This window comes from Coenobita brevimanus, chromosome 43, assembly GCF_032717465.1.
Source record: "Coenobita brevimanus isolate Jiangsu-jjx chromosome 43, ASM3271746v2, whole genome shotgun sequence".
Taxonomy (NCBI): Eukaryota; Metazoa; Arthropoda; class Malacostraca; order Decapoda; family Coenobitidae; genus Coenobita; species Coenobita brevimanus.
The window spans coordinates 17674734-17696090 of NC_136996.1; the positions used below are offsets into that span (position 1 = coordinate 17674734).

Genomic DNA, 21357 nt, shown 5'->3' on the forward strand with positions numbered 1-21357 from the left:
TAGCTGGGTCTTTCGGGTGTGGGCAATCAGGCAAGTTAGCTGCCTACTGCGACTGCAACACAATGGCGAGGTGTTCAGGAAGTTAGCCAAAGAAACCTTGATGGACTCTGAAAGAACAATAATGGCCCCCAGTCCCGTGCAGCCCTTAAATGGGCAGGGGGTGCTAAGAATCTCACGGTTGCCTCAATTACAATCTAATTCCTTTGTCAATGCAAAAAATACAATTAAAATTGGTAACTGGAATGTGAGAACGCTAAATCATGACGGTAAAATCGATGAGTTAGTGAAGGTTTTTCAAAATTACGGCCTTGATATTTGTGCTCTGACAGAAACTAGATTAACTGGAATCGATAAGTTGGATTTGGAGGATGGTATACGTTTATTGATATCTGGTCGACAGGACGGAATGCATTACCAGGGAGTTGGATTGTTGCTGGGTTGTAAGGCAAATAAAGCTTTATGTGAGTGGGATCCTATAGATGAGCGATTGTTATACACACGGTTTAAATCAAATCATGGCAACATCAGTCTGTTTGTGTGTTATGCACCTACTAATGATGCACTCGATGAAAGGAAAGACACATTTTATGAAAAGTTGCAAGAAGGAGTAGGAAGGGTACCTAGACATGATGTTTTGATCTGCGTTGGAGACTTTAATGCTGTAATGGGCTGTTCAAATGAGGGATTTGAGGCATGTATGGGTAAGATGGGAGTTGGTAGTAGGATGAGTGAAAACGGAGTGAGGTTTGGAAGCTTCTGTCTAGCAAATGACTTAGTCATCGGGGGCACACTCTTTCAGCATTGCAATATACACAAGACAACTTGGGTGTCGCCGTGTGGAAAATATAAAAATCAGATTGATCACATCGCTATCAGTAGGAGGCATAGAAGTTCTCTGCTAGATGTTCATGTTAAACGGATATTGGTAGTGACCATCAACTCAGCATTGCAAAAATAAGGTTTAAACTTAAAAATCAGAAGAAGGAAAAATCTGGTGTTGGTAGATACGATATTGTTAAGCTTAGAAGGGAAGGAGAAGAAAAGGAGGAATTCAGATTAGAATGCAGAAATAGGTTTTTGGTGTTGGAAACGTTGGAAGAGGGGGAGAGAAGTGTAGATGAGATGTGGGAGGATGTGAACAAAGTTTTGCATGAGACTGCTGAATGTACGATTGGAAGGAGACATAGATTCAGGAGAAAGAAATGGATATCAGAGGAAACGTGGGATATGATAAAAAAGAGAGGTGAGGCTAAATTGAGGAGTGAGATGCAATGCGTTGATGAACGAGAGATTGAATTAGCAAGAGCTGCGTACTGGAGTTTGAATTCAGAAGTAAGAAGGTTAGCTAGGAGAGATAAAAGAAGATGTGTGGATGAAAAGGTTGCAGAGACTGAAATCTTAATAAACAAAAATGATGGACAGAGTCAAAGAATAGCATATGAATCGATTAGAGAACTGAGTGGTAATGCAGGTAAACGCAAGGAAATACCAGTTAGAGACAGGGAAGGAAATTTATTGACCAAAGATGGAGATATTAAAAACAGATGGAAAGAGCATTTTGAGACAGTTCTTAATAGACCAATACCACCAGAAGAGGATATACCGTCTGCTCAGGAAGATTTAAATATAGAAACAGGAGAGTTGAGGCTTGCAGAAGTGGAGAAAGCAGTAAAACAGTTAAAGAATAATAAGGCACCGGGGAGGATGGTTTATTTCCGGAAATGTTTAAAGTGGAGGGGATAGATTAATAATGATCTTGACCAAGCTATTCAATAAGATATGGGTGACGGGGTTACTACCATCAGTTTGGAAGAATGGTGTAATTGTTAAAGTTCCGAAGAAGGGAAACCTTAGTGAATGTGGTAATTGGAGGGGAATCTCTTTGTCACCGATAGCTTTGAAAGTTTTCAGTAGAGTGTTGTTAAATAGGTTGGAGCCGGTGGTTGAGGGTATTCTGAGGGATGAACAGGCTGGTTTTAGAAAGGGACGTGGTTGCAATGATCAGATCTTTATAGTTAGGCATTTGATGCAGCAAGTTAATGAAATGAGAGTACCGTTAAGTCTTTGTTTTGTTGATTTTGAAAAGGCTTTTGATAGTGTTTCGAGAGAGACTATGGGGAAGATCATGAGACATTATGGAATACCAGATGAGTTTGTGAGGGTCATTATAAACATGCATGAGGACACATTTTGTAAAGTGATGGTTGATGGTTGTTTGAGTGATTCGTTTGAAGTCAAGTCCGGAGTAATTCAAGGTGGTGTTCTATCGCCTTTACTATTTATATTGGTCATTGATTACATTATGAAACGCGTTGGAACAGAAACCGGTGCAGGTATACTTTGGGGAGAGAACAGGAAACTTTTGGATTTAGATTATGCAGATGATATAGTTTTGATTTGTGATGAGCCAGAAGAGATGCAGAGAGTGTTGGACTGTTTGGTGAGTGAAGGTCGCAAGGTGGGTTTAGTTATTAATTGTGAAAAAACTGAAATAATCAATATGAATATGGAAAATGCGCAGGAATGTGTAATTGGAGGTATGGTTGTAAAGCAAGTTGATAGGTTTAAATATTTAGGTACTTATTTAGCCAAGGATGGTTCTTTGAACTTTGAATTCGAGGAAAGGTTAAAGAAAGCTAATCAGGCAATGGGAATGCTTAAAAATATTTGGAATAATAACAATTTCTCTGTGCATACAAAAATCAAACTTTATAAGGTAATGGTTAGGAGTATCTTAATTTATGGACACGAGTCTTGGTACAGCACAGTGACTATGGAAAATAAATTCTTGGTGTTTGAAAATAAAGCACTTAGAAGAATATTAGGAGTTAAGTGGTGGGAAAGGATACCAAATAGTAGAATTAGAGAAATAACAGGAGTGCAGCCGATCGATGAATATGTTAGATTCTCACGATGGAAGTGGCTAGGACATGTGTATAGGAGACAGGGAATAGTACGAGGTACACCAGGGTGGGTGGCACTTGGTAGGGGAGGTAGAGGAAGGCCAAAAGAGACGTGGGTGAGGACAATGAGGCGGGAAGCTGGAGATGAGTGTTGGGGAGATCTTGAGGAGTTAGCACAAGATAGGATGTGGTGGTGTGAGTTCATCGAGGCCCTATGCATCCCCGAGGGTGCCACAGGAAATGATTGATTGATTGATTGATTTTTACAAAGTCTGTCGAAGCACGAATACCCCCAAGGGACACGCAAGGAGCGCCAAAACAACCCTGTGGTTTAGGGGTTAACAATGCGTTTCGCGTCTACTTGCGTTTATATGCCAAACCACAAAGAACGCGATTCACGTCAACGTGCCTCAGAGGGTTAAAGACTATCATTTGCCAGTATTTGCCAAGGCCATCGCGTGTCTCCCACTGATGCTCAGGTAGTCCATTGTTCAAATGAAGAAGGTCCCATTGACTCAAGTAGCTTTTAGTTGCAGAGCTGAACCTGGAAACCTCTTCCCAAGATGGCCACACTGTACTCCACTGTAACCACTCTAGGACTGGTTGTAAATCTGCACCCTCCATCTGCATCCTCTTCAGGTCTTCTTCATCTGATGCTGGCCCTATCACTACAGTTTGGAGGCATTTCTTGCTAAGATTTCCATTCCTACTACATTGCTTCCGAATTGTGTTCTTATGTCTTCTCGCACACTAGCAATCAAGGTTCTGTTGCATTTCCTCTGTGGTGGGGCTTCTTAGGAAAAACTGGCTGGATGTTGCCTCTTGTCACCAGCCTTTACAAATTGACCCCCATTCTTCTCATCTTCTGCAGCCTTCTTCTTGTTGTCCTTTTTTTGGACAGTAATAACTGACGAGTCCCACCTCACAACATGTCCAACACCTGCTTGTTGCAATTGTGGGTTTCCTTGCCCTGTTCCCTTCTTGCTCCTTCATCCATTTGTATCAATCCACCTTCTTGTGTTCTGGCTTCTCACAGAACCAGCAATCTCCTCTGATTTTCTCCAGTTCTCTCTTCCACTTGTATCAGTCCACTTTCTGATGTCCTGGATTCTCACAATACCAGCATCTTCCTCTGATCTTTTGTTCCTTCCTCCATTTGTAGCAATCCACTTTCCAATATCCTGGCTTTTCACTGTACCAGCAACTTCCTTCAACTTTTTCATATACCGGCCCCTTTCTTGCCTTGAATCCTACACTACGACCTGCTTGAAAGGTGGACGTACTGGACCTGACGTAGGACTCAAATTCCAGAGCTTTGGCTAGTGTTTCCTGCATGCTTCTGGGTTGTGCCTGCTTCACTTGCACTCTCAGCTCTGCACTATCAAGAACATTGATGAACTGGCCCCTCAGAAGAATAGCCAACAGGTTAGGTGCTGCTCCAGGGTACACCGTACATGCCACACTCTCCAGGTCTTGAGCAACCTGCTGGAGGGATTCGCCTTCAGCCTGCACTTTGATCTTGAATCTTGCCTTGTAAACCTCAGTCTGCTAGATGGTCCCATATCTATTCTCCAGAACTTCAGCTAGGGACTGATAACTGTTCCTCTCCTCCACAGACATTTACCCAAGAATCTGTATTGTGGAACCCTTATGGCTAGTAGCAAGCTGCACTGCCCTCTGTCTATCATCCCAACCATTCTGATCAGTAACTTAAACTGTGCAAGGTAAGCTTCCCAAGATACTTTGGCATCAAATTCCTGAGGTTTCTTTTTAATCCGTACCACATTAGCAACATAGATCTACGGCCCCTTCAAAAATGCCAGTGACATGGATCTACGCCCTGCTGCACTGAAAAGTCATTGCAACCAACCAAAGTAAAATGGAAGGTAATAACGTATCTCGCTAACTTCGTACATTTCTCTGCTACGCTTACAACACTGATTTAGGAGCACGGGAGGTGAGTGCATCTTCACAGGCTCACAGCCACTCTGCTCTCTCAGTAACCTTGAAGATTTCAGAGGTCGAGGGCACCAACCTGACTCGATTCGACCTACCTTCTGGCACTGATGATTACTTTTATTAGTTCCAGGGATCTTATATTGATGTATTAAGCCCATTTACCCACAAAAAATCCAAAATCTGTTCACACGGTCACAGACCCTCCTCTCTCTCAATAACCTCGAAGATTTCAGAGGTAGAGTGGTACCAACCTGACTTGATTCAGACAACTTTCTGGCTGTGATGATTACATTTATTAGTGCCAGGGTCTTATATTGATGTATTAGGCCCATATAGATGGAAAAAAAAAATCCAAAATCGGTTCACAAGCTCACAGCTGCTCTGCTCTCTTAGTAACCTTGAAGATTTGAGAGGTAAAGTGGCATCAACCTGACTCGATTCAACCAACTAAATGGCTTTAGTGATTACTTTTAGTAGTACCAGAGATCTTATATTGATATATTAAGCCCATTTAGCCAGGAAAAAAATCCAAAATCAGCCAGCATAGTGGGATATCATTTTTTTTTTTTCTGTCCAGCATGGTACGGGTTAATTGGACCCCAATTATAGCCATGCACTTCACTGGTTTAGGGCCTAAAGACTGGGGCATCATAATTAAGTCCAGGACTCATAACTCCTGCGGTCTGATTACTCAACCCCGTAATGCTATCTTTAGATGCTTGGATTTCGTCAAAATTTAACATACAGTCCATTTTTTTTTTTTTATATATATATATATATACTCCATATACACTAACCTGAGGTTCAGCAGTACAGTATTTCTCTACAGCCTCAATTCTCTCGCTAATTAACTTCACATGGTTTGACCACATAATTCATCTGATCATATACATGCTGTCTGCACTCCATCACTGTTCCCTCACTAATCTTCAACTGGTTGTCTACATGCTGTCTGCATCCATCACTCTTGTGCTTACCTCACACTTCTGCTGCTGTAGCTCAGTATATACTTCCTTCTTCAACTGTTGCTGTTCTTCCTTCATTCCCGGCATGAAAGAATCAAGCTGTCTCTGCATCCTTAGTTGCAACTCCTTCTGTTGCTCCTGTAATGCATATGAAGTCCTTCATATAATTCTTTCTGTTCTTTATTTTGTGCCTGTAGCTATTCACTTGTGCCTCTAGCTGTTCACTTTGTGTCTCTGGCTGTTCTTTGATTTTGTTCTTTAGCACTTTGTGTTCTTCATTTTGTGCTTGTAGTTGTGAACTTTGTGCTAGTAATAGCTTCATCACTGCAGCTAGGGACACCTCCTCCTCCTGCCCAGTTCGGCTCCTTATTTGCACACCCCCTTGCTCCAAGTCGAAGATTAGACTCATTGCAGCACTTTTTTTAATGATCCACACTCCTGAAACCACTGTTATGTCCCTGTCCCACACTGCCGCAGGTTCCTTCAGCAGTAGTTCAGTATAGGAAGGACGTTGCTCAGTGAGTTGTCCTTCATATGGTCAGCCTTTCAGCATGCAACAGCAAGATCAGCTCAGACGTGGTAAATAAACACTGGCTTCTCATGTTCACGGTTTTTATTCACCCAATAAGTACACTTAATGCTTGCTAACTACACCTCCCTGTTTTCCTGAGATATACAGTCTTCACTAGGCCACACTGACACTGAATTGCATTGAAATTAAAACTGAAACGAAACTGTCTCCCGTATGCTCTTCCACCTCCCTATATAGCCTTCCCTACTTCTCCAAAGCTCTAGTCCATTCTTGAAGGAGCGACAATTACCAGTCAGAGGCATTCAAAATATCCCAGAGTTTTCTTACACACTGTAACACTCTGAATTATTTAGCACACAAATTGAGATAAAATTACACATTATACCAATCACATACGAGTATATAAAACATTATAGAGAATCAATGCATAAAATTAATGCATAACGCTACAAAATACCTCCACTCACAAACAGCAGGCTAAGTGGCAATTTTGACTCGTAACTGAAAAAATACGAGAATTACTGAGAACTCCCAGTAGTTCCTATCCAGCAAATTCCTCTTCTCAACAGTATTTACCATTCATTTTTACAATTTTCTTAAATTTCTCTACTACTTAATCTACCTATACATCACTCATCTCTTTCCGTCTAGCAATACTTTCCCCAGTCAGAATCTGCCACATAATACAGTATTTATGTTCGTCCCCAGTCTGTTCCCAGTATAATGTTTCTCCCATATTTGCAGGCAAGCATCAAAATCTCTCTCTCTCTCTCTCTCTCTCTCTCTCTCTCTCTCTCTCTCTCCACTTAAAAACACCTTTGACTTACATGTACAGCAAAGTTATGTGAAGGCTGTATGTTGATAGGCTGGTCCCTCTCCGTGGGTACGTATCTGTAGAACTCAGTGCGGTTGTGGTACCACTTGAGGGAGTAGAGGCGGGTGGAGCGGAGATCATAGGAACAGCTCAGGTTGGCTTGACCCCCTGCAAAGGCATACTGGGGCACCTCCACTTTCTGAAGTATGTATCCCACTGTTCCTGCCACAACTGAAAACAAATACAAAACACAATAGTTGAAGACAATTTAGTGTTCTGTTAATAGGTCACTACTCACGATGAAGAGATGAGAGTTTTATGCCTGGTTAAAGTGAACAGAGTATAGATTTTTTACCACCTTGAGGTAGACAGATGTCTTTTTAAATCAGGTTATGCCTATTTAATAATACTTTTTACTACATACAAGCAATATTATTGAGCTTTGAATGGTTCTCCTATTGAAATAGTTAATGAAGCTATATTTAGCCTCTGCATTTCAAAAGAGTTTCTCCTAGGACTCTCCAAAATATATGAACCCTGAAAAAATATAATAAATAGCATGCAGTCAGTGGGAAGTGAATATGAATGTGCAGTAGCAGATGCATTCACTAGTTCGCAATTGGTGGTAACCTCTTTAGTAGGTGTGTTCCAGGGTTCCCATGTGCTGGCACCGTATTTTGGTTTCTTCGTTGATATACAGACTCTCTGAGACTCAAACATGGCTACTTTTTAAAAATAAGTAGTATTTAGAGAGTGCAATGCTCGCCCAGTGCAATCGACTTAAATGCTCGCCACACAGTCATTTGGCATATGAGATTCTGGAGTAAGGAAATGAAAGAAAACTTGAAATAATCGTGTAGACGTGATAAACTGAAGCACTTCCCTGCTTCTGATCTACTGCTTATAATATGATTCGTCACTATGCATCAAAAATTATAAGCAACTTGAGAGGACACGACATGTGCTGAATGACTGTGTGGGGGGACCTTTGGCCGAATATCTGATGTTTTCCTGTGCCCTTGATCTTTGACCAATTTCTCTAAAAATAACAATACTTCATCCATATCTGAACCTTAACCAATCTACTAAGTTAGGGTCAAATTGAATCAGAAGAGTTTAGTTGACCTTACCCTATGACCCTTACCTTTGACCTATTATCCTGATAATAAATTATTTCATCCTCGGTTTACCTTAAATCCTGTCACTATGTTTCATCCACACCGGATCAAAATTGTCTGTGTCAACGGCTGAAACTTTGACCTTGCCCTGTGACCTTTATCTCCCACCAAGTGTCCACAGAACTGAATCACGTCACTCCAGTCCTTCAACCATTCAATCAAGTTTAGTCAAACTCGGAACAAAACTCATTAAGTTAATTCGGTTCTTCTCCTAGGACCCAGGACAGTTTCCCCTCAAATATAATCACCTTCTCCTCTGATGGTCTTCAGTCATTATGTCATTTGGTGCAGTTTCAACCAAAAGAGTTTCCTTAATATTGCCAATTGACAGAAAAACAGGCAGGCAAACTGGACCAAACGCATAGCCTCATGGCACGGGGCAAGTCGGTGTGACATATTTTGGAATTCCACACAATACATCTGTGCGTGAAGCACTGGGCGGGGTTGCGTAAGTTGTCCAGTGACAGAAAGTGGTGTTGCTTAGTCCTACTGATCAGCTGCCATTCACAGCTCGTTTGAACGTGAACAATGAAGCAGCCAAGCCATGTCAAGTGAGGACAAGACGGTCGCTACAGTGCATAGATACACATATACATACATAATACTTGCAAACATACATAAATACCTACATACATACTACTTCGAAACGTACGTACTGGCACATAAATACTTGCATTCAAACTTTAAAATCCTTGTGAATTTGACATAAATATACCTACTCATTTTTCAGAAACTATCAGAGTGAAATTGAGAAACCAAAGTATCCCATCCATCAGAGCAGTGACCAGGTGGCTGAGATTTCTCCTTTTACTGCACACAAGTGGATAGAGTGGTAGAAGCCGATAGATACATACATAGACACATACATATACATATACACACATACACATTTAAACACCCTTGATAGTGCAACAGACACATTTTCTTTTTCAACAACTATCAAATGAGAACCAAAAGTAGGTCATCCACAAGAGCGACCACCTGGCTAAGGCAACCTCCATTACAACATACTGATGAACAGAGTTTTAGAGGCCAGCTGGGGTTCAGTGTGACACACACCTCTGTTATCGCCACACACCTGTCACACCCACTCCTGTCACATCACACATGCTGAACCATACTATCTTTTTGTTGTTACATCACCCATTTTATGATTCACATTCAATGTACTGCACACACACACACACACACACACACACTCACTGCCACAGTGACACCGCTCGCTGGCACAGTGGTAACGTTCTCGCATGCCATCTGGTAGACAGGAGTTCGCGCCTCGCTCAGGTTGTGAAAAGTTTCACTGACGAAGTGGGTGGTTACTGTCCCCCTTGAGCAAGGAGACGGGTGTGTGGGTGTGTGAAGGTCACAGCCTTGCCCTTAGATCGGACTATATGAGCTCTCAGCTCCCTTCCGGGAGGATAAAATGCTGATGATCACGACCATCAAGTGATCCTGGCCGACCCAGTGAATTACACACACACACGAGGCACCGAGGAGAGCAGACGCACGCTGCCACCGCTCCATACCCGGCCAACTTGGCCAGTGGAATTACCTATATTAGTATTAGGTGTGACACACACCCACTCCTGTCACATCACCCATGCTCAACCATACTATCTTTTTGTTGTTACATCACCCATTCCATGATTCACATCCAATGTACTGCACACACACACACACACACACACACACACACACACACACACACAGAGGGAGTCAATTGAGGCAGACGTGCGACATCGGCGCTCCGTACCGAACCAACACGGCCAGTGGCATTACCTAAATTAGTATCTTTGTATGAGTCAAGCTCTGTACCAGGTTAGACTAAATGATTTTTCATTATTAAAAGGAAAAAAAAATAAGTTTAAACAAGACTTGTTCAAACAGGAAAGAGAACCAAGACGAAAGAATGCGCTGAGTCAGCTGAGGTTTGTTTAGACTACAGCAACATTGGGATTGTAAGTACATACTCTGTACTTTTAGTATTGCAAAATGGATATATACTTTAGTAAAGCAAATTTGGAAAAGAAAAAGGATAAAGGTAAAAAGCAAAATGATGATTTCTACCAAGAACTGGTTGAAGTGGAGAATCAAAATAGACTGGTTGAACATGTACACAAACTAGAAATGGATTTCAAAAATGAAAATGATGAAATAAGGAAGCAGACGCACTTACAAAAGGAAGAAATAGAAAAACTAGGACGGGAGGACAACAAGAAAGACACAACCATCAGTGAACTAACAATGGAATTGAGTACACTTAGGAAGAAAATGAGTGAAATGGCAAGTACAGTAGTCAATCACGAGAGTGTCATGGAAGAGTTCAAAAATGGCACAGAGACAATTAGGCAAGTAAGCAGTCTTATAGACCAGAGCAGTGATATTGAGGAGAAGATAACACAGGTGAATGAAGCTGTGCAAAACTACAAAAATGATGTGGAAACCCCTTATGCTGAAATGGTGAAAGTAAAGAAAGACTTAGAAACAAGGGTGGAGGAAAACAAGCATTAAAAAGGAAGTGAAAAGAATAATCCAAAATAATCCAAAGTTAGTCAAAGATTCAGTAGATCTAAACAAATGTATAGTAATCACTGGTATAGAAGAGGAAGAAGTAAAAAAACAAGATCATAAGAGACAAAAAGGAGATGGCAAATGTAATGAGCTTACTGAAAGAAGTATCACAGGAAATCTGTAGTAAAGACATAGAGGAACACAAAAGGTTAGGGAAATATGAGAAAAGCAAGACAAGACCTCTAAAGGTGATTTTCCAGAGTGTAAACACTGCGGAAGAGATACTAAAAAATGCAAAGAATTTTATGGAAAAAGAGTTCAAAAATGTATGGATAAAAAGATGCCTAACACAAGAGGAACTGGAATTACTGAAAGAGAAGAGGGAGGAAGCAAAAACAAAAAATGAGGGAAGATCAGAAGAGAAGAAGAAGAAATTTTTTTACAAAGTAATAGGATTGCAGGGACGAAAGTGGTACACGAACAGGATGGAATGTAAAGGAGGAAGGTAGTAGAACCATGTCATGACAAGTATATAAACAAGATGATAAAGTTGATGTACTCAAATGTGGATGGAATGGTATCTAAATTACTAGAGGTGAATGATTATGTCAGAGAAAATGAACCACAAATAATATGCCTAACTGAAACAAAATTAACACCAACGATATCCAATGACATACTTAACACTAAACTTAGAGGAATACAATATATGGAGAAGAGACACAAATTTAAAAAAAGGAGGAGGAATTATAATATTAACTAACAAAAATCTAAAAGTCAATGAAATAAAACTAGATATACCATCACAAGTAGAACTGATTGCAGTAGAGATCAACACATCTGAAGGTAATTGTAGCCAAATTGTACATGCCACCAAGATCAAACACATGGGAAAGAGATGAATATGAGGACCTGGCAGAGAGTACAATTCAGAGTTTAAGATCATTACTACATAAAATGGAAGAGAAATCGGAAAGAATTATACTAACTGGGGATTTTAATACAAATATAAATTGGAATACTCTAGATATAATTAGCCAAGAAAGCTGTTAGGACCAAAAGCTCCTGGATCTCGTGCAAGAGTTTTTCCTAACGCAGCATGTGAGGGAAACCACCGAAAAAAGAGGATGTGATGTACAGTCTCGGCCAGGTGTAAGTATCCAGCCTCTCCCAGCTAAATCAGGCATGTGGCAGCGTCGCATCCATGGATTCGAAAGGTGAAGTAGGGAGAGACATATCAACGTGAGTCGAATCAGTTACTTGAGCTATAGCTAGCGAGACGATAGTGGTAGGTGGTGTTTTTCATTGTTACATTATTGTTCCAAAATACTGGTATAATTTCATTGTCAGCTTTACAATACTTAAAAGCACCATATTTATGTGCTTTACACGTCATGCCATCTTTGTAGCAGATGGAATCATGTAAAATGCATCGTGTTCAGGCGCATCATTTACTATATTTTGTCTGTAAGTTCCCATATTGTAGAGCCTCGACGAATGTCGGTCAAAGCGATAACACTGATTGGTAATGGTTCCTTTAATGAACTCCTGTCGTGTTATCAGTTAATTCCCTTCATACAAACACCTGTCTGTGTGTGTGTGTGTGTGTGTGTGTGTGTGTGTGTGTGTGTGTGTGTGTGTGTGTGTGTGTGTGTGTGTCCATCATTCCAACACGAACAGATGACATGGAAATGAATTCCACCGAGGTTGGCATCAGAGGCCATGTAGCCCTACTAGGGTTATTACGGATGGGCACTACCCACATCTCGAAACAACACAGCAGTACCGGGATTCGAACGCATCACCACCAGGTCGCCAGACAGAAGTGCTACCAACTGCGCTACTAGCCTACTGGCCTCACACGAACTGATGAGGTGACTATGATGCACGTTGTGGATCAGACTGTTCCCCTCTTCATCATGAACACATCCCATGAGAGAGTAGCACGTCGGGGCCGTATAGTCGGTATGCGAGACGCAGGCATGTCTATTTCTGCCATAGCTCACGAGCTTGGAACAACACGAAAAACAGTGAGGATGTGGTTGAACAGATGGGAAGAAAGTGGCAGCCTACTTGAACATCCGAAAAGAGGAGGACCACGAAAAACAACAGAGGAACAAGACAGACAAATAGTGGAAGAGGCAAGGCGTAATCCCATCACAAACGCTGTATTAATTCGTGATCGGCTGCAGTTTGATGTGTCGGCTAGAAGTGTCAGACGCAGGCTACACGAACGCGGGTATCATCATCGGTCCCCAGCTGTGAAGGAGAAGTTAGAGGAGAGGCACCGAGAGGGTCAGCTACGATTTGCTGAGACCTATGTGCAAGAGGATCTTTCATACAGGGGTAGAGTCGTCTTCTCTGACGAGGAAACCTTTGCCAGCAACACCCACGGACGTTTACGATGTTGGCAGTTGACCAACACCAGGTAGGCCTATAAATGTTTTGCATGTCTTAATGTTCTCATAGTTATGTTAATCAAACCATTATCTCGTATTCTGTAACTGATTTTTTTCCACTCTGTTCCCTTTCTGCTTACGTCCCACATCTGTCACCTACTCGCCCTACAATTACTTTTTAGGACTAAGGGGGTTTTCCTTTCATTGACATTAACCATTTATAAAGAATATCAGTGTATAACAATTCACTATATTCTAGGTATTCCCGCCAAAATATTTTAGAATCATAACGGAGTGGCCATGTGACCTGCAATGTGTGGGGCTGGCTACATCTCTACGGCCTAGGTGAGCTGACAGAAATTCATGGGCGATTTGCTGCTGACCAGTATCTCGAGATTTTGGAAGAGGTGATGTTGCCATCTGTTCGGGCAATGGCTCTCCCCTATCCTGAGCGGATTATCTTCATGCAGGAAGGTGAATTAATTTTCTGTTTACGTTACGTTATCTTATAGGACACTGTGTGTATGAAGCACCTTTTCTGAATATGGGACACAGGGTTGGGTGTCCATAAACTGCGTTAAGAGTATGCAACACTTTGGTGACGTGTTTTTTTCCTGTTACTTTATAATTACTTTTATTCGTACTCTTTTCTGCGGACTGAGCCGATAAAGTATGCAATAAGTTTGTAAAATGAGTGCATGTGTTAATAATTACTTTATCCATATTCAATTGTAATGGAAAAATCAATTTTTTTTTTTCCTCTTATTTAGAATGCCCTCTTATGCCCTGTTTCATTTGGTGGTTTCTTGCTCTAATATATAAATCCGTATCTATAATCCGGAACATGCAACTACCATACATAAATGTAAGCAGCTGCAACTTCATTATCATGCGTTCATACGTAAATATCAATAATAATAGTAATGTCTAAGAGACGTCGTTTCATTCTACTTTTACATCTTCATTATCCATTAATCACTGTTTCTAACTAACATTGCATCCAAATATATATCAATTCTATATGTCACTATTGATAACTGCTACAAAGAAGAAAACTAATATGGTATGTTGCTTCAATAGGATAACTGCCCAGTCCACACCGCGCGAATTGTTAAACGGTGGTTTGAGGATCAACGCGATGTAGACCTCCTTGAATGGCCAAGTAAGGGTTGTGATCTAAACCCAATAGAGAACATCTGGGCGAACATAGTGAATTCGTCGGTTCCACAACACGAACGGAGGTCAAACTAGCTGCTGTGTCACACGAATGCAGAATGGGAAGCATATCGGAACAACCATGATGTGATATACAAAATCGTGGCGTAAGTTCCAGACAGACTGCGCGAAGTCATTGCCAGCGGTGGAGGGTGGACCCATTACTGAGTTCCGGTTTACTGTTAGGGCTCCAGTGTTTGTAGGAGTTGAAGGTGAAGGGAAGATAATTGTAATAAATAATATATATATGCATCACTCACTTGCTAATAACAAATCATGTTGCTTCCTTTCTGAGTTTCTCTTTATTCCGTAAGCAAATGAGGCGTCATATACGGTGAGTAAAACGTTGTGGGCTCTAGTATGAAATGGATTTTTTTTTTTCTATCACTGTATCATATGGCAACGTTATGACATACTTTTAAAAACATATATTTTATTGGCAAGTGTGGAGAGGAGTTCACATTCCCGTGAACTGATACATGGAAAATCAGTATGATGCTGGGATGGGTGGGTGGAGGTGGACGAGATAAACTGAGTGGAGGTGCGGTTGAGAGAGAGAGAGAGAGAGAGAGAGAGAGAGAGAGAGCGCACACACAGGTGTTTGTATTAAGGAAATTAACTCATAACGCGACAGGAGTTCATTAAAGGAACCATTACCAATCAGTGTTATCGCTTTGACCGACATTCGTCGAGGCTCTACAATATGGGAACTTACAGACAAAATATAGTAAATGATGCGCCTGAACACGATGCATTTTACATGATTCCATCTGCTACAAAGATGGCATGACGTGTAAAGCACATAAATATGGTGCTTTTAAATAATGTAAAGCTGACAATGAAATTATACCAGTATTTTGGAACAATAATGTAACAATGTAAAACACCACCTTCCATTATCGTCTCGCTAGCTATAGCTCAAGTAACTGATTCGACTCACGTTGATATGTCTCTCCCTACTTCACCTTTCGAATCCATGGATGCGACGCTGCCACATGCCTGATTTAGCTGGGAGAGGCTGGATACTTACACCTGGCCGAGACTGTACCTTCAGTGCTAGATCTAATATTTACTAGGCAAGAAAATGATATAGACAGTTTAATATATCACCCTCCACTCGGCAAAAGCGATCATGCAGTACTAAATTATAACTTCAGGATAGCATATGACATAGTAAACAGCAATGACAGTTACAAAAAGAGCCTAAACTATAAAAAGGGAAATTATCAAGACCTAAAGAAGTATTTCTTAGAAGTTGATTGGGAAAATGAGCTTAAAGGACAAGATTTAAATGCTGTATATAAAAATTTTGTGAATTTTATGAAATAGGAGTCCAGAAGTACATCCCACAGCACAAAGAATCAGATAAGAAAATACAGAAATGGTTCAATACAGAATGAAAAAAGTCAAAAGAAAGAAGAGATTTGTTGTGAAATAGATACAGAAGACACAATAGTGAAAGGGCGTATAGTAATTACTAACAGGCAAGAAACGATTATACAAGAATAAGGAGGGAAGCCCAAAAACAGTTTGAGAAGGATATCATAAATAAAAGTAGTGATCAACCAAAGCTGTTTTACAGCTACATCAGAAGCAAAACCAAAGTAAACGATATAATACAATCCATTACGGACGAAGGAATCACCTATACACAAGAGAAAGATATTTGTGAAGCAGTAAATAAGAATTTCCAATTAGTTTTTACAGAAGAAAAAAATTTTGAGAGTGACTATGTGGAACATGCATGTCCACACATACTACCAGATATACAAATAGCAGAAAAAGTAATACAGGAGGAGTTAAGTAGATTAGACAGAGGAAAATCAAGTGGTCCTGATGAAATTTCATGTTGGGTACTACGAGAATGTGCAAAGGAGTTAAGTAAACCATTATTTTTAATTTTCACGAAATCCTTGAGTCAAGGTAAACTACCTGATATTTGGAAAAAAGCAAATATTGTCCCCTTATTCAAGAAAGGAAATAGACAAAATCCACTCAACTACCGACCAGTATCACTGACCAATGTTGTAAGCAAGGTATTAGAAAAGCTTATAAGAAAAGCTTGGGTAAATCATCTAGAAGAACACAGTATGATAACAGAAAAACAGTTTGGTTTCAGAAAAGGAAAATCATGGGTTACTAATCTGTTGAGCTACTATGACAGAGTAACAAACACAATACAGGAAAGGGAAGGATGGGTGGACAGTATCTATTTAGATTTCAAGAAAGCTTTTGACACAGTACCACACCAAAGACTTTTATGGAAACTGTACCATCAAGGAGGAATTCGAGGCAAACTGTTATGTTGGATGCAAGACTTTCTCATAAAAAGAGAAATGAGAACAGTACTAAGAGGAAACTACTCATCATGGAAAGAAGTGAATTGTGGAGTACCACAGGGTTCAGTGCTGGCACCAATCATGTTTTTAGTGTATATAAATGATATAAACAGTAACACTGGAAATGAAAGCTATCTGAATATGTTTGCAGATGATGCAAAAATACAAAGGAGAATTACTAACACAGACTCTTGTAAAGAGCTACAAGAAGAATTAAATAAACTTCATGAATGGAGTAGTACATGGCAAATGGAATTCAATGTGGACAAGTGTCATGTCATCAAGTTTGGTAAAAGTGGAAAAAGACCTGATTGGGATTATACGTGTGTATACTCTACACACATCAGAAAGAGTGAAGGACCTAGGTGATATCAATAACAGACTACCTCCGGCTGACCACATCAATGGGAAGGTACGGAACATGTATACACTGCTTGCAAATATGAGAATAGCATTAATATACATAAATGAAGACATGCTAAGAAGGATAATAGCATCATTCATTAGACCAACCCTGGATTATGCATCAGTAGTCTGGAGTTCTCATCTCAAAAAGCACATAGACAAGATTGAAAAAGTTCAAAGGGCCGCTACAAGATGGATACCAAGCTTAAGGGACCTAAGCTACGAAGAAAGACTAAATAAACTGAATCTCCCAACACTACAGGAGAGAAGGAAAAGAGGTGGACATGATAATGCTATATAAGTGCATATCAGGGAAGGAGAAAGTAGACATAAATGATTACTTAACATATGGAGAAGCATCAGCAAGAGGACACTGCAAAAAACTGCATAAGAAGAGAGGTGATAAAGACGTAAGGAAATTCAGTTTCCCAAACAGAGCAATTGATCAATGGAATGCACTACCGAATGAAATAGTGTGTGACAAAACAATTCACAAATTTAAGGATATGTACGATAAATATGGTTTAAGACACAGGACAGTACGAGCTTGACTCAATCCTGTAAAGATGCAATTAGGTAAGAACAATTAGGCAATTAGGTAAGAACACACACACACACAAGGCACCGAGGAGAGCAGACGCACGCCGCCACCGCTCCATACCCCACCAACTTGGCCAGTGGCATTACCTATATTAGTATCTTTATATGAGTCAAGCTCTGTACCAGGTTAGACTAAATGGTGTTCTAATTTAAAAAAAAAAAAAAAAAAAAAAGTTATAAGCAAGACTTCTTCAAACAGAAAAGAAACAAAGTAGCACAAGAATGTGCACAATCAGCTGATCGCTTGTTTAGTCTACAAATGCCCCAGGTAATGTAAGTACTATATGTGCTTTTAGTACTGCAAAATGACCACATACTTTGAAAGAGCATATTTGAAAAAGAAAAGGGATAAAGGTAGAAAGCAGGAATGATTTCTACCAAGAAATGGTTGAAATGGAGACTCACAAAAAACTGGTGGAACGAGTACACAGACTAGATATGGCTTTTCAGAATGAGATTGATGAAATTAAGAAACAGATGCACTTGCAAAAGGAAGAAATAGAAAAATTAGGAAAGGAAGTCAACAAGAAAGACACACTCATAGATGAGTTAACAGTAGAAGTGGGTACACTTAGGAGGAAAATTAGTGAAATGACAAGTACAATAGTCAACCACGAGTATTATGGAAGAGTTCAAAAATGATTCAGAGACAATTAGGCAAGTAAGCAGTCTGATTGACCAGAGCAGTGATATTGAGGAGAAGATAACACAGGTGAAGGTGAATAAAGCTGTGCAAAGCTACAAAAATGATGTGGAAACCCCTTATGCTGAAATGGTGAAAGTAGAGAAAGACTTAGAAAACAAGGGTGGAAGAAAAAAGCATTAAAAAGGAAGTGAAAAGAATAATCCAAAACAATTTTAAGTTAGTCAGAGATTCAGTAGATATCAACAAATCTGTAGTAATCACTGGTATAGAAGAGGAAGAAGTAAAAAACAAGATCTCAAGAGACAAAAAGGAGATGGCAAATGTAATGAGCATATTGAAAGAAGTATCAGAGGAAATCTGTAGTAAAGACATAGAGGAACACAAAAGGTTAGGGAAATACGAGAAAAGCAAGTCAAGACCCCTAAAGGTAACCTTCCAGAGTGTGAACACCGTGGAGGAGACACAAAAAGATGCAAAGAATCTTATGGAAAAAGAGGAGTTCAAAAATGTATGGATAAAAAGATGCCTAACACAAGAGGAACTGGAATTACTGAAAGAGAAGAGGGAGGAAGAAAAAACAAAAAATGAGGGAAGATCAGAGGAGGAGAAGAATACATTTTTTTTTTTTTACAAAGTAATAGGATTCCAGGTAAGAAAATGGTACATAAAGGAGGGAATAAAAAGGAGGAAGGTAGTAGAACCAAGTCATGACAAGTACATAAACAAGATGATTAAATTGATGTACTCAAATGTGGATGGAATGGTATCTAAATGATTAGAGATGAATGATTATGTCAGAGTAAATGAACCACATATAATATGCCTAATTGAAACAAAATTAACACAAAGGATATCAAATAACATACTAAACTTAGAGGAATATAATATATGGAGAAGAGATAGGAACTTAAAAAAAGGAGGAGGAATTATAATATTAACTAAGAAAAATCTAAAAGTCAAAGAAATAGAACTAGACATACCCCCACAAGTAGAACTGATTGCAGTAGAGATCAATGCATCTGAAGGGAAAGTAATTGTAGCCAATTTGTACATGCCACCAAGATCAAACACACGGGAAAGAGACGAATATGAGGACCTGGCAGAGAATACAGTTCAGAGTTTAAGAGCATTACTACATAAAATGGAAGAGAAATCGGAAAGAATTATACTAACTGGAGATTTTAATACAAATTTAAATTGGAATACTCTAGTTATAATAAGCCAAGAAAGCTGTTGGGACCAAAAGCTCCTGGATCTCGTGCAAGAGTTTTTCTTAACGTAACATGTAAGGGAAAGCACCAGAAAAAGAGGACTCGATGTACCCTCAATGCTAGATCTCATATTTACTAGGAAGGAAAACGATATTAACAATTTAATATATCACCCTCCATTCGGCAAAAGCGACCATGCAGTGCTAAATTGCATATGACATAGTTAACAGCAATGAAAGTTACAAAAAGAGCCTAAACTATAAAAAGGGAAACTATCATGACCTAAAGAAGTACTTCTTAGAAACTGATTGGGAAAAAAAGCTTAGAGGACAAGATTTAAATGCTGTATATAAAAAATTATGTGAACTTTTTGAAACAGGAGTCCAGAAGTACATCCCACAGCACAAAGAAGCAGAAAATAAAATAAAGAAATGGTTCAATAAAGAATGTAAAAAATCAAAAGGAAGAAGAGATATGTTGTGGAATAGATACAGAAGACACAATAATGAAAGGGGATATAATAGTTACAAACAGGCAAGAAACGATTATACAGTACAAGAATAAGGAGGGAAGCCCAAAAACAGTTTGAGAAGGATATCATAAATAAAAGTAGTGATCAAGCAAAGCTATTTTACAGCTACATCAGAAGCAAAACCAAAGTAAAAGATAAAATACATTCCATTAGGGAAGAGGGAATCACCTATACACAAGAGAAGGATATTTGTGAAGCACTAAACAAGAATTTCTAATCAGTTTTTACAGAGGAAATAAATTTTGAGAGGGATTATGTGGAACATGCATGACCACACAGACTATCAGATACACAAACATCAGAAAAAGTAATACAGGAGGAGCTAAGTAAATTAGACAAAGGAAAAGCCAAATGATCCTGATGAAATTTCATGTTGGGTGCTACGTGAATGTGCAAAGGAGTTAAGTAAACCATCATTTTAAATTTTCGAGAAATCCTTGAGTCAAGGTAAACTACCTGATATTTGGAAGAAAGCAAACATTGTTCTCTTATTCAAGAAAGGGAATAGACAAAATCCACTCAACTACCGACCAGTATCACGAACCAGTATTGTAAGCAAGGTATTAGAAAAGCTTATAAGAAAAGCATGGGTAAATCATCCACAAAAACACAATATGATAACAGAAAGACAGTTTGGTTTCAGAAAATGAAAATCATGTGTTACTAATCTGTTGAGCTACTATGACAGAGTAACAGACACATTACAGGAAAGAGAAGGATGGGTGGACAGCATCTATTTAGATTTCAAGAAAGCATTTGACATAGTACCACACCAAAGACTTTTATGGAAACTGTACCATCAAGGAGGAATTCGAGGCAAACTGTATTGTTGGATGCAAGCTTTTCTCATAAAAAGAGAAATGAGAACAGTACTAAGGGGAAATTACTCATCATGGAAAGAAGTGAATAGTGGAGTACCACAGGGCTCAGTGCTGGGACCAACCATGTTTTTAGTGTATATAAATGATATAGACAGTAACACTGGAAATGAAAGGTATCTAACTATGTTTGCAGATGATGAAAAAATACAAAGGTGAATTACTAACACAGACTCTTGTAAAGAGCTACAAGAAGAATTAAAAAAACTTCATGAATGGAGTAATACATGGCAAATGGAATTCAATGTGGGCAAGTGTCATGTCATCAAG

At 39.5% G+C, this 21357-nt stretch overlaps 1 protein-coding gene across 1 annotated transcript in view; it reads right to left on the bottom strand.

The window, feature by feature from the left end:
- Positions 1-7893, bottom strand: part of LOC145397848 (uncharacterized) — a 352766-nt gene extending 344873 nt beyond the window's left edge. The window contains exons 1-2 of the mRNA XM_080270884.1: positions 7872-7893; positions 7187-7404 (exon numbers count right to left, since the gene is read on the bottom strand). Of these exons, the coding sequence (XP_080127010.1) occupies positions 7187-7404; positions 7872-7893 (240 nt within the window). The remainder of the gene's footprint in view (positions 1-7186; positions 7405-7871) is intronic.
- Positions 7894-21357: the final 13464 nt, after the last annotated feature.